The sequence below is a fragment of the Stereum hirsutum genome, assembly GCF_000264905.1.
Source record: "Stereum hirsutum FP-91666 SS1 unplaced genomic scaffold STEHIscaffold_18, whole genome shotgun sequence".
In the NCBI taxonomy this organism is placed as follows: Eukaryota; Fungi; Basidiomycota; class Agaricomycetes; order Russulales; family Stereaceae; genus Stereum; species Stereum hirsutum.
Window position 1 is genome coordinate 979295 of NW_006763148.1, and position 13960 is coordinate 993254.

The 13960-nt window shown below is 48.8% G+C and overlaps 3 protein-coding genes across 3 annotated transcripts; 2 read left to right on the forward strand and 1 right to left on the reverse strand.

The window, feature by feature from the left end:
• Nucleotides 1–156: 156 nt before the first annotated feature.
• STEHIDRAFT_150205 (alpha/beta-hydrolase) lies at nucleotides 157–2521 on the forward strand. The gene is made up of 3 exons (XM_007309813.1): nucleotides 157–523; nucleotides 589–1173; nucleotides 1234–2521. Exons 1-3 carry the CDS (start codon nucleotides 287–289, stop codon nucleotides 2248–2250), a joined length of 1839 nt encoding a protein of 612 aa, XP_007309875.1. The 5' UTR covers nucleotides 157–286; the 3' UTR covers nucleotides 2251–2521.
• Nucleotides 2522–2676: 155 nt separating this feature from the next.
• On the reverse strand, nucleotides 2677–5007 carry STEHIDRAFT_104614 (alpha-ketoacid dehydrogenase kinase N-terminal domain-containing protein). Its single transcript, XM_007309814.1, has 13 exons — nucleotides 4791–5007; nucleotides 4697–4738; nucleotides 4527–4640; nucleotides 4445–4467; nucleotides 4314–4394; nucleotides 4184–4254; nucleotides 3831–4119; nucleotides 3726–3753; nucleotides 3556–3664; nucleotides 3195–3495; nucleotides 3084–3127; nucleotides 2990–3021; nucleotides 2677–2936 (listed from the first exon to the last, which is right to left on the reverse strand). Exons 1-13 carry the CDS (start codon nucleotides 4965–4967, stop codon nucleotides 2907–2909), a joined length of 1341 nt encoding a protein of 446 aa, XP_007309876.1. The 5' UTR covers nucleotides 4968–5007; the 3' UTR covers nucleotides 2677–2906.
• A 487-nt stretch (nucleotides 5008–5494) lies between these two features.
• On the forward strand, nucleotides 5495–7181 carry STEHIDRAFT_125481 (uncharacterized protein). Its single transcript, XM_007309815.1, has 11 exons — nucleotides 5495–5606; nucleotides 5667–5766; nucleotides 5824–5858; nucleotides 5915–6083; nucleotides 6139–6206; nucleotides 6269–6369; nucleotides 6428–6534; nucleotides 6678–6817; nucleotides 6875–6990; nucleotides 7049–7063; nucleotides 7126–7181. Exons 2-9 carry the CDS (start codon nucleotides 5708–5710, stop codon nucleotides 6892–6894), a joined length of 699 nt encoding a protein of 232 aa, XP_007309877.1. The 5' UTR covers nucleotides 5495–5606; nucleotides 5667–5707; the 3' UTR covers nucleotides 6895–6990; nucleotides 7049–7063; nucleotides 7126–7181.
• Nucleotides 7182–13960: the final 6779 nt, after the last annotated feature.

Sequence of the window (13960 nt, forward strand, 5' to 3'; positions counted from 1 at the left end):
CAAGATGGCAGTCAAACAGGAGTCGAGGAAGCTCTTGCAGTGGCGATCGTTAAATATCTTGAGCGTTTACTGCGCCAAATTACCGGATTTAGTGCCACTGCATTCGCAGTAGATGTGGCCCATCAGTGCACTGCACCTTCGTGCGTTACTTACAGTGCAGAGCTCTCCTGCTTTCCTCGATGACTTCTACAACTCAGGCGTATCTTTACTCTTGACCGTAAATATAAGTATCGAGCCCAACTCTGGTCTGATCCTTGACTTAGGCACCTACTTCTGACCAGTAGGCATGTCCACTCCAACCGCAGACGTCGAGGAAAAGCCCAACGAGCGTTTGAACTCCTGGCGTACCACTAGTTGCGAAACTATCCGACTACGTCGAGCCCCTGTCACCACCTTGGCCGCGTTTCTTGCGTTTGTCTGGGTAGTACGGGTTTGTCGCCACGGCATGTGTGTGCACGACCGCGAGCATGGTATGTACGAACACGGAGGTGAGGTGAAGTTCAAAGAATTCGACTGGTATGAGGTACGCTTGTATGATTTATTTACTATTAAAGTATAGTGCATTGACTCATGGCCCGAACATATAAGCTTCAACCCCAAAATAATATCACCTGGACCGACTGCTTCGCAAATCACAAATGTGCCCGTCTCAGCCTGCCTCTCGACTACACCACGCCCAACGGCCCAAAGACAGAGATTGCCCTCCGACTTATACCCGCCACAGACATGACCAACTACAAAGGAAGTCTTCTAGTCAACCCTGGAGGGCCTGGCGCGTCTGGTACGGCGTTCGTCGCGAAGTGGGGTGACAAGCTCCAGAAGATCGTAGGCCCCGAGTTCGACATCCTCGGTTTTGATCCTCGAGGGACGGGTGCTAGCACGCCTCAGGCGCAGTGCTTCGACTCGGAACGACAGTATCAACAGTGGACTCTCCAGTCTTTGTATCCATTAGTACGCCCTGATGACTCTCGTTCACTCGCCACCGCTCGCGGCCGTGAGACTGTCCTTGCAGAGAGATGTGCTCGGGCGATTGGAGGCGACGATAGGAGTGACCTCAACGGCACTGCAGAAGAGTGGGGAATCGGAAGGTTCATGAGTACGGCACATGTTGTAACTGACATGGTTCACATCGTGGAGAAATTAGGACAGGAAAAGTTGCAGTTTTGGGGCTTCGTGAGTCCTCATAGCAGGTTACTCTTTGTGATCACATTATCCTGATAATCAACCCCACAGAGTTACGGTTCTCTCCTCGGTCAATATTTCGCCACATTATACCCGGACAAAGTCGGTCGATTGGCGATCGACGGAGTCTGGGACGCCACAAATTATACCGCAGGCGACTTCGCCACTGGTCTCACCGCGGTCGAAACTGTCATTCACGCCTTTTATGAGTTCTGTTACAAAGGAGGTCCTACACGATGTGCGCTATACGAGCCAAGTCCTCAAGGAGTCCAGATACGCGTTGACGCCATCTTCGCCAGTCTTCGTGGATCTCCCATCCCGCTTCCCTTCGCTTCGTCCGGTCCAGCATTAATCACGGAGGGCGTCATGAAGAACAAGCTCTTCTCTTCTCTTTACACCCCCATCGTCAAATTCCCCGTCTTCGCAGAGCAGATGCGAGCCGTAGAGACGCGTAATCAGACCGCACTCGAGACCATCGCTGAAGGTGACCTATCCGTCCAATGCAACTGCGACGGGAAAGACCTCCCTCCCTGGTCCATCAGCAACCACGCCAACCAAGCCGTCATGTGCAGCGACATGATTCCCGCCACCGGAGACTACTCCCAAATCGAAGCTTTCTACACGAACGTATCCGCCGTCTCCCCCCTGGTCGCACAGATCTGGCTCCCCGACATACTCACTCGCATCGAATGGTCGATCGAGACGAAATGGCGTTACGAGGGTCCATTCGGCGGAAACACGTCGCACCCGATTCTCATCCTCGAGAACACGTACGATCCGGTGTCCTCACTCGTCGAAGCGAAGGCGGTTGCGGAGAAATTTGTGGGGGCAGGGTTGTTGGAACATCATGCGCATGGTCATTGTACAGTTGCGTCGCCGTCGCTATGTACTGCGAAAGCTGTACGAGCTTACTTTGTTAATGGGACGTTGCCGGAGCCTGGGACTGTTTGTGAGCCTGAGGAATTACCGTTCGTTGGGAAGGGAGCTGAGTTGAAGACACTTTCGCGGGAAGATGCAGAATTGCTGGAGGCGTTGGATGCTTTGAAAGAAGCTATTCCTCACCTTTGATGATGCATGCTATGGTAATTGAAGCATCGCTTGACAGCCTTTATCCCACCCTCGGTGTCATTCTTTCGTATTCTGGAAAAGTTCTGCAAGTTGAATACCTATTATTTGTTGTCGCGAAGTATGATGTTTGTCTCAGGCCGAGGTGGAAAAGTTGGCGCTTGCTGGGAAGGGGGTTAGATGTGTTGTCGGTGGATCTGAAGCTGCCGGAGGACCCTGAAGGATACGATACCTCAATTTAGGACACGCAATGCCACGAGGAACGTATAGGTGGTGTTTCACCGGTCGTGGATGGTAACCTGTTGAGCTGCGCGTACTGTTTCCATCCGTATTATGATGTATCTGAGACTGTTTTGCGACAGAGCGAAAAATGGTGATCTTCACAAGCATGGAGCAGTGTCTTGAACAACCATCAACGAGCGCAATGTTGACCGTGGACAAGTGCATTAAAGATACAATCAAGACATATACATCCCATCGTTTCCACTTACAGTACTACGGTTGAGATTCCGCTGAGGAATGGAAGCTCACGATACGCAAACAGTTGGGAGAGCATAGGACGGTGATACTGATTCTCGATGCATGGCGAAAGTAGTGTCCAGTGTCCGAAACATGCGGATCGCAGGGATTCCAGCGGTTCGACAAATAAAGCAGTGTAGTTAGACTTCGATACCTTCCAGGTTTGTGCCCTGATTCACTCAATGAGTGCATTGAAAGAAATGAGAGCTTGGAGGGGGCTTACCAGTCTCGGCAACCGCAGATACACGTCAGTACCTGTGGAGGGAATTATCAGAACGAGGAAAGCCCTTAATATTGAAACGAAAACAAAGGCTCACCCCATCCATCCAGAGAAACTGGCTCTAAGGATCCTCCGAAGTACCTGAAACATGATCAGTCAGTCAACGCCCAGTGAGACCACCCTCACGAACCCACGTCCACCAACTCACCTCGCGAAGATATTACACATAGGTAGCCCGATGCCCAATTTCGGATGATGTGCTACACCCGCTTCCAACTCTGGGTCACTCTGATTTTTCGATGTATCTGGAACAGTAGTGGATATAGGCTGCCGCTGCTGTTGCCACCGATTGACCTGTTCACTGATTGTAGCATTGACGCCACCTGGCTGAGCGCTCGCTTTTCTCAGTGTTCCGAGTCGTTGTTGTTCTATTCTGGTAGCATTCCGGATGGAAGAGAAAGAGAAGAGGTCCAGTGGGTTTTTGATTTGGGGCGTGAGAAGTCCGCCACCTGCGGGCACAAAGGCGGGAAAGTGAGGCAAATCGTTAGACGAGTAAGGGGTGAATATACCTTGGTCAGATATTCGGATACAAATTTCATCTGCTCCTGCGACTATAGTGACCCGTATTGAGGGCGGTGAAGAAGTGCCGGGATGGTGCGCTACAGTGGCCTGCATAGACTAAAAAAAGTGTGGCTCAATGGGGAGGCGCTAAAGGTGTGTGGTGAAGAGGACAGCTTACATTTTTCAAGAGCTCAAAAACGATATATCTATCTCATCAAACATGGTGAACATTCACGGTGGTGACAGCTTGAAACGTAGATGGGCAAGGACAGACAAGACTCACTCGAGATGTTCCTTTATATACGCGAACTTCGTACCTAAATGTCCATCCACGACGACCCCCGGCCACACATTGCCGTGTTCGTTGTCGAAAACCCTTGGAAGCCCTCTCAACAAGTCTGCGCATTTCTTCACGCTCTTCTCCACATTTAGTCTCGTATAGATAAGCCCAACATGACCCTCCCCGTCTGTATCAGAGCCCTGTCCCGCGAACGACTTCGATAAAGCGACGTGGTGTTCGACGAGTACGCGCCGAGATATTCGCGAGACTAACATACGGCGCATAAACGCATCTATTCAAACGAGAGTAAAATTCGTTCAGTTTATGACAGAAAAGCGCAAAGTCGGAAAGTTTACCAAGTTGGTCGGGTGGGAGGTATGGTGAGGAAAGCGCGAGACCGAGAGAAAGATTTGGGATGACAGAGGCGCTGTACACGTGAGTAGGTTGATGTAGTTCATGTACGCGAAGATATAAGTTTGACCTTACTGTTCGTTTAAGAGTTCGCGTAGGAATATGCAGAAGGCCTCGTTTTCTGCTAGGGTGTCTATTTGTGGGAAGCGACGGAACCTGAACGAAACTTAAGCAACGTGCCTATGACCGAGTAATTGACCCCTCACTTCTCAAAAGCAGTCCAATATAGCTGTCGAAGTGCTAGTTTTAAGCACAAGTGAAATCCTAGGGCAATTCCACAAGACGCACCTCATACACCCTGGCCACGCCTTCCTGCATGACCACGACATACGGTAGAGCTTGCAAGTCCCGTATTCGATGTGCTATCCTCACAGGGAGCTCTTTCCGTACATAGTTTGCGCTCTAGTACGACGCGTTACGAAGGAGTCCACGTAACACCCACGAACGCAAACGCTCACCTTGATCAGTCGTTCTTCGTTCATTGATCTTCCGTAGAATACCTGCACCGCTACCTCAGTCCCTCACACAACAGTGCATGGCAGTCATACACACCAACTGTCGCAAACTCAATCTCTGAGCTTTTCGAGCAGCGTAAAGCTCCAGCTGCTTATTCTGGTAGAAATGTGCCGGCGTGTATGACCGTCGAGAACCTGGTATGGGCTTGCAGGTGCTGTGCAAAGCTAAGACGTTGAATCTTTGTGTTTTTGAGCAGTGAAGGCCATGGTACATCGTCGAGAGTGGTCTCCAGTGGGTTGTAGGCCAGTAAGCTGTGCGGATGCCTCGAGCTCAAGAGGAGGTGGAAGCAGCATTTAGCCTCGAGTCCGAGTCAAATATTGCTTGACTGCACGATCATGGAAGAGGAATTTGAATTTCACCTTGAGATTAGATTAGATCCTCAAGGCTTGCTTGTCTCCAGAGATATCTGTCGATTGCCCCTCACATTCGCACCAGAATCGTTGGAAAGCCCCATGTCTTCCCTTAGCTGGTGTTAGGATACATGATGCATCCATACAGTGCTCTTTCAGCTCAGTCTACCGCTACCACAGTCCACGCATCTTGGCGAAGGTGAGAACCTGTTCCAGCTTTGTCTGCAGCTGGTGCAACTTGATGACTTCTCATGCTCTCCCTTTCGACAACCATCACCTAGCCTATGCCCTCTTCTATCTACGTCTAAAAGTGGCACCTCGGAATTCTTTTGGGTTTGATCCAAAGCTCTACATAAGTTCATCGTCATTCTGATGCTCGTCGCTCTGATCTTCCTCCTCTTCGATGAGGTCGGTCGGATAGTTAGATGAGTCCTGAGCTTGAGTGCTTCAATGTTCAACTTGGGTTTCCTGCCCAGCAACACATTACCTCATATTAATACTGGTGCGTGGTTTCCGGTATCTTGGTCACTCTTTCCCAGTTCTTTTAAAAACAGGCCCGTAGCGTGAAGCAAGAGTCGGAATCCGCGGTGCCACCAGCTAGTCATGTCGACTCCGAGTTCAGCCTCACTGCTCCAGTCTATCATCACTCTAGATCAACTTTGGTAACTCCAGTTCATGGCTTGTGCTCTCGAGGACTGACCATTATTCTTCGCATACAGGGTCATCGGGTGCTATACTGCCCTCTCTGCTACGTGTGCGTGACTATTATCTATACTCTCCACTCGCTGTTGAAGAGTTATGCTTTGGAAGGCATATGGATGATTGACTTCGTCCAGACACTGCCGATACAGATTGAAGCCGCTTGGTCGAGAAAGTCAACGGGTAGTGCTGTGATATACTTAGTGAACCGGTACACGTTTGGAATGTCTATCATCCTCTCTTTGGTGCCTCTGAGTTCCGGTACTGCCTCGGATAAAACGTATGTCAGTTTCTTCGTAGTTGGTCATTTTCAAGGCAGCCATACACTCATTAAGTTCAAGTTGTAGCATATTGTGGTTAATGAGTTTGTGGCTTGGCATAATCGCGATTTTGGCCATGAACTGTGAGCCATGAACTTATTCACCTCACTTGTTTCTGCTCACCATAATATCAATATCCTCTAAGTGCTGTTCGCGCTAAGGGTATATGCTGTTTGCGGACAAAGCAGATTGATTCTGTATATAGCTTTATTAATGACCATAGCCAGATTTGGGGTTGACATATGGGTATGTACATAAAGCTGTCAGCTGCAAGCGTATTATCTCACTCGGTCCCATCTAATAGGATATTGCTCCAGTCAGAGCATATGCGTATGTCTCAACCCAAGGGACCCCATTTGATCTATACTCGATGTGCATCACACTTGTCATAGACACACATGTTTATAACTCGTGAGTCTACTAACAATTTTTGTTACCAATATTCACACTATCGGAAAAACATTCTGACTGAGATGGAAGAGGTAGCTCTACGTATACTTATAAACACCTACATATCTGGAGTCTCACATTTCATCTTCTACGGTACCTACATCAGCTTCCGTCATCACTGCGGCCCTACCCCTGGCATATGATACCTTTGTCTTCGGAATAATCATGCTCAAAACTTACCGGCATGCTGCTGAGATGCGGAAACATGGCCAAACAAGCATCACAGAGGTCCTTCTTCGCGATGGTCAGTCTCGACCTATCACCGTTCGAGGGTACAGTATTAACGGTTCAAGCTGTTCAGGAGCACTATATTTTTTGTAAGTGGAAATGATGCGTGTTTGCCTCTGTATAATACAATCTGCGTCTTCATGCAGCACAGTGACCGCAATTGGCCTTGCGGACTTTGCGCTTACACTGGTATGCGAGCATCTATCCTTCTTGAGCCTTAGTCATGACTGAAATTCCGTCGGTTCAGGTCACTATACTTGCAGTGAGACTCATTCATTCCTTTTAGCTGGCCATGGTGTCTACTGATACCTATTATGATGACAGCCCAACTCAGAAACCGCAGCATTGGCGTGGAGTATTATGCAACCCTACGCGTCAATGTATGATGCGTTTACTCAACTGCAGCTTATATGCCTTTCTGAAATTCATCTATAGATTCCCAAACATACTCATCAACCACCTATATCTCAACCTCCGCGCGATGAACACTACCTCGGCCTCTCGAGAGTGTACCATACCCAAGCCAGCCTTCGCTCAAAACCGAGTCCTCGGCAACATCGGTGCACCGATCGACCGTGACCCTGATTGGTGGAACTCTCCATGCGACGATGACGAAGACGGTCAGTCGGACCCTCAGGTATCAGTAGCACCGTCAGGCAGCGAAGGAATCACTACACTCGTCCCAGTTGTAAGCCTGCCAACTCCTTTTTCCAGTTTCATTGCAAGGCTAGTGTTGACCCAAATATGTAGGTATATGATGGAGATGATACTATAGGAGATATAGAGATGGTTTGTATGCGGAGGGTCCCTTTTACTGCAGGACGATTGGCTCAATGCGACGGAGTGGTTTGATCGCGGACTTAGTTAGACGGTATTACTGCGCTGTGCGTGTCTTCTTCTCGAATCTCCCGTTATCACTGAAGCCATACTTCATTTCTCTAGGCTGAACACACGATAGCATGGTTTTCCGAGCACGAAACATGGACCCAAGCCTCCTTTATACCTTCAGGTTCGAACACTGGGTGCTCCTCTAGCTCTTTCGGTCATCTTTTCTTGCGCTATTTGGAGGATAGCTTTTGAAAGTCGAGTTGCTTTGGAAACCAAGTCTCCTTATTTATGTCTTCTTGTACTGTTCATCTCTTCCTGGATTGCCAGGTCGGCTCGAGCTTCAAGTGTGCGGCCTACCTCAAATATTCTTGATCTCGGCTTAATGCTCACGTTGACGCATAGACTGCAATGTACTTATGCGATACACGATGAATGTACTCAGATATATGTCATCTTTCTTGATATGGACTCTGACAGCAGTGTGAGATAGCAGCGCGAACATAGCGGCAGCAGAACAAGGAGCATCTTGCCACTGCAGCCCGTGGTACCGAGGCGAGAACTTGGTCGCTGCGCCAAGCTGCGGGTTCGCCTGAGATCGATTCCGACGCGGAACTTGCACTCGAACAGCAAACTATCATCCTCGTTACCTTGCTTGCTAGGTCCTTCCCACCCCCGGAATTGAAGCCGCCAAGGTTGCCAAAAACAAACAAAGCCAAACAAGGTGGCGTACTAGTCCCACTACAAAAATTGTAGTCGTTGTTACTCTGGGCGCCACTCCATGTTCACTTCTCTCCCGCGCTTATCTCACTCCCTTGAAGCAGGCCACTCCCCGACTGCACTTCTTGTGTTCATTTTGTAGCGTCTTGAGGTGACAGCTGCCGGAGACTACGCTCCCCTTGAACGTAGTCCGCTTCAGTTTGCGAATCCTGGGGCCGTTTGCCACATTTACTTCGCCGCTCCCACGCACGAACTTCGTATTACGAGCTATTAAGGCCCATCGCAATTGGTGTTACCTGTTCTATTTGCACGTGTTCGCGTTAGTCACTTGAGCAACGGACTTGGCTTAGAAAAAAGTGCTACTTCATTGCTGTTCTCCAGTGTCTCAGGCGGTTCACTCCCGGGTTCATTCCTATCAGGAATGATTTCTTCTTGGCGAACGGTGGGGTAAAGTCAAGTTCTTCGTCATATCCCATAGTACCTTGGCCGCAATAGTTAGGAGAAGTCACTGGTACGCAGAAGAGAGCGGAGGTGGACGGTACTGCCGGTGCCGGAGTGGCCATGGGGGCAGCCTATGGCCTGGACACGAGCGCGAGGACATGGTTGAAAAGCCAGTGATGGTGTAAACATTATTCCCCCTGCAGAAGAAGACTGTGCGGTAGATGGTACAGGTGGAGAAAGGGCGTTAGAATGCTGCAATAGTGCGGGTAAATGGAATGTGGAAGGAGGGAGTGCTAGGGCGGGTGACTAGGAGCGGTAATGCGGCAAGTTAGAGTCGCGTCTTCAGATGAAAATGTAGGTTCGCGAACAGTTCGCAAATGGGATAGCAAGCTGACAGTAGCTAGTGCGTTCATTGGTAGCGTGATCGTCATTTATCTCACTATGGTCGGGAGTTGGATTATCTTCTGGGTGTGGAAGAGAAGGAAAGTCGATGACCGTCGAGGTCCATGTCGCTCGGGTGGCATCAAGATGGCATTGTTTATTGTCCGTAAATTGTTGCGAGCTAGTTGAGTCGCTTGACTCCTCTGTGATGTCTTGCTCTTGCCCCTTTTTATGTCGAGGTAAGGATCGAGATCAAGAATATTCATATGCAGGAGAGTTGTTATTCGAGGGCGGAAAGGCGGTTCACTCCCGGATACATTCCTCTCTCGACTGGTTCAGTGCATTCATGCTGGCAATATTAGTCTCAACTTTAAGGTGCAACGTCCAATGGAGTCGCGGACGATAGCAACGCAGTACCGGCTATCTACAACCATAAAATATGGAGTGAAGTGTGATTGAAATTGGAACAACGTTGAAGTACATCATAGCACGAACTGGCACCGGAGAAGAAGTGCGGAAAACAAGTTAATTACTATTACACCTCGAACTTGAAGTCTAAGGTCTTTGTCGAGGAAAAATGGGTTGGGCAGGTGAGTTGCGTAGGTCAGCAGTCAACCCATCAAGCAAGGTTACCGGCTGGCGAAGGCAGCGCTCCCTAGTTTGTAAGTACCACTCACAAGTCATCTCAGAATTCGGCTCTATTAGTGCAATACCGTACCCTGGTGCGTAAGCATTCCAAATAACTCCATGTTATCTTCTAAACTCTTCGTTGACTTCTCCCCTCCCCAGCCCACGCCACACATCCCCATCATGTCCACTCCCACCCCCTCCCACCCCTACACCACCCCCTCCTTATCCCCTCTAACCCGCATAACCTCAAATCAATCCCACCACCCCCCTCTCTACCCTCCATCCCTACCCCCGCCTTCGTCAACTCACACACGCTCTGGACGACTGGGTCTGGGACGGATCCGTTGGCTGATAGTTCTGCTGTGGTTGGGTTGGGTGGTGGCGGTGTAGGAGACGATGGAGGGACAGGGGAAGGAGATGAAGGGGAAGGAGAGGAGAGGAACCTAAGAAGGCGGAGGAGGCGACGATGGGGGGATGTGTGGCGAGGGATTAAGCGTGTGCAATGCCGCCTCTCCGGGTACGTTCGTTCTCATTCCTTTGTTACCGACCGTCGTTCGGTCAATCGGTGTCGAAGGTACGACTCGGTTGATATTGTTGATGTTTTTTTTTGTGGGCGGTGTTTAGGACCTAACGAGCCCCGGAACTGCACTGTTCAGGAGTTTGAGCTCGGATGTGGCGGTGGGTATGGCGCAGCGGTGAGGTGCGTTTTTGATTTTGTTTGAATTTCCTCTGTCAAGTTCTTGACACTTGATCGAGTGGCGCCGCAAATTTGCTTTCTACACGTTCTTTCTTTCTGTCTCGCTCGCTCGCACCCGTGCGCTGTCCTGGATAACTCAAATTATACCGCCTCTCGGTGCAAGTATCGATGGGACCCATCATGCTGGGCCACACGACCCAGCGATCGCTTGTCTTCGTTCACTCGCTTTGCTCATGGACGGCATTTTTTTCTCCGAGTCGTGTTTGACTCTTTTCCTCCTCACGTTGACTCCCGGATTATTCTCCTCACATTGACTCCTGGTATCCTCCTCGTGTCGACTACTGGATCACCCTGCTCGCGTGTCCCGTCCTGGTGTCACGTACACTACTATTCATGACCCGTTCGTGGATCTATCAACATCATCCATCCATTCCTTCATTTCCGCTCCTTTTCGTGTTGTGTCCTGCGTTGTATTGTGCGGTGTTCGCGTGTGGCAGTCCGTGAGATTATCTACGTGGCTAGAAAAAATGGCCCAGCCTTTGTGATTTCTCTCTATTCGTTATCATTCTAGTCGCACAAGTAAGCTATGTACTTGCTGTCGATAAATGCCAATAGCATAAGATTGAGATGCACGGTGACGTCTGGTATGACCGAATATTTTGCATAGGTCCAGTGCAATGCCAAAGGAAATCCCGCACCACTGCCTTTTAGCAGCATCACCGGCAAGGTTGTGCAGACGGTGTTTGGGCGATATATCACCGGACCAAAATTTCGTGCTCACAGGTGTATGCCGTGGGATGAAGAGATCAATTGTTTCACGGTTTGGAGATATCGTAATGTGTTGCGGGTCATACACCTTGGACCTTGCCTAAATCTTTACCGCTCTCGAGACGAACATTGCATTGCGAGCGGAACCAAAACAACTTTGTCCCGTACAAAACATCACAGGTTGTTTTCGCATGGCTATGGAATCACTTTCCAATTATTCACAAAACTTGATTATCGGGTATCCCATGGATACTCGGGACGACTGATGCTTGGGATTTATGACAGTGGTTTGGTATAAATGTAACAGAAGGAGGCTTGTACTAAGAAGCAAGAGTCAACTCGACAGCCCCCGAGGTGTCGCCAGCTAATCATGTCAACTGCAAGTTCAGCAGCACTGCTCCAGTCTATCATCACTCAAGATCAGCTCTGGTGACCCACGTTCACGGTTCATTTTGAGAAAGACTGACCATTATAATCCCTATATAGGTCTATCTCATTATACCTCAACCTCTCTGTAACGTGTGCGGGACTATGTTCTTATACTCTTTAGTGATCGCTGACAGAGGGACGCGGCTCGGAAGTCCTGTGGATGATCGACTTCGTTCAGACATTACCAATGCAAATTGAGGCCGTATGGTCGAGCAAGATGACCGGTACTGCAGTGATATACCTAGTGAACCGGTACGCATTTGGAATGTCTTTCATCCTTACTTTGGTGTCTGGGAGTTTCGGCACTGCGTCGGATAAAACGTATGTCAACTTCTTTGTAGTCGATCATTTTTGAGATAGCCATCGACCCATAAGTTTCAGTTGTAACATATTATGGACACTGGGTATATGGCTTGACCCAATCACGGTTTTGACCATGAATCGTGAGCCATGAACTTATCATTCATCCTACTTTGTTCTGCTCATTACGATATTAATCTCCTAGTGCTGTTCATGCTGAGGGTATATGCGGTTTGCGGAAAGAGCAACTTGATTCTGTCTATAGCTTTATCAGTAACAATGGCCAGATTTGGGGTTAACATATGGGTATGTACACAAAACGATCTTCTGTGAACGTTTTATCTCACCGGGTCCCATCTAATAGACAAATGTTCCAGGCATCGATGAGGTGTCTATCTCAAGCCAAGGGTTCATATATGAACAGTACTCGAGGTGCTTTGCGCTTATCCAGAATACTCATGTTTACACCTCGTAAGTTTGGTAGAATATTCTGGTATTGTAACATCCACTTTGTCTAACAGAAGGAATCCCTGATACTATGTGAAAGAGGTAATCATATTTTTTGCAAAATGACCAGATGTTTGGCTTAAGTACATGTAATTTCTATCTACATCAGTTGCCATTATCACTGCAGCCCTCTCCCTGGCGTATGATGCATTTGTCTTCGGGATAGTCATGCTCAAGACTTATCAGCATGCTGCTGAGATGCGAAAACATGGTCAAATAAGCATCACAGAGGTTCTGCTCCGAGATGGTGAGTCCTCAAGTTGACCTAGTATGATCCTTCGACGAGTTATATTCATAGTCATCCAGGAGCAGTATACTTTTTGTAAGTAACAGCAATATTGTATTTGTCTTGATCTAATATAATGTTCGATGTCTATGATGCAGGACAGTGTCCGCACTTAGCATCACAAAACTTGGTCTCGTACTGGTATGTGTCTATGCTCCTGACATTCATGCATGATTGAAACCACCCTGTCGATTCAGCTTGTTGAATTTGGAGTGAGGATCACTCAGAGCGTTTGATTGTGTACCGTGTTTGATATTTCTGATGACAGCCTAATTCACAAAGCGCAGTATTGGCATGGAGCATCATGTCACCCTACGTGTTGACGTACGATGCATTTTATTCAACTGTGGCTTATCTACCCTTCTGAAACTTATCGATAGATTGCCGAATATACTTGTCAACCACCTATATCTCAACCTTCGCGCATTAAACACTACCCCGGCCTCTCGAGGACATACCCTACCCGAGCCAGCCTTCGCTCAGAATCGGTTCCTCGGCAATATTGGTGCGCCGGTCGACCGTGACCCTGACTGGTGGAACACTCCGCTCGACGAAGACGTGCAATCAGACCCTCAAGTATCAGTAGCGCCGTCGGGCAGCGAAGGAATCACTACACTCGTCCCGGTTGTAAGCCTGACTCCTTTCTCGAGTTCGATTGTCAGGACAGTATTGATTCAAATATTCAGGTGTACGATGGAGACGATACTACAGGAGATATAGAGATGGTCCGTATGCGGAGGGGCACCTCTGTCGCAGGACGGTCCGAGGGTGACAGCGGTGGAATGGTTTGATTATGAGAGGCGGGGCTACTGTTCATGTGTGCCGTGTCGTCCTCACATGTTTTGAACCAAAGCTCTACCCTCTTACTCCCTCTTCTCCGAATCCCGGACATTTCTTCTTGCGTTCTTCGGAGAATAGCTTTTGAACTTCTACTCTTCCTCGCCTGATTTATATCTTCTTGTACTGCATGATCGGCTCGAGCCTTGCGGCCTTTCTTGAAATTCTTGATCTCGGCTTAGTGCTCACGTTAACGCATAGACTGCGATGTACTTAGGCGATACGAGACGAATGCACTCAGCTATATACCATCTTTCTTGATAAGGATTCCGACGGCGTTGTGAGTTGGCGGCGAAGAACAAGGTCAATTCTGAAAACTCCTTGCCACAGTCCACTAT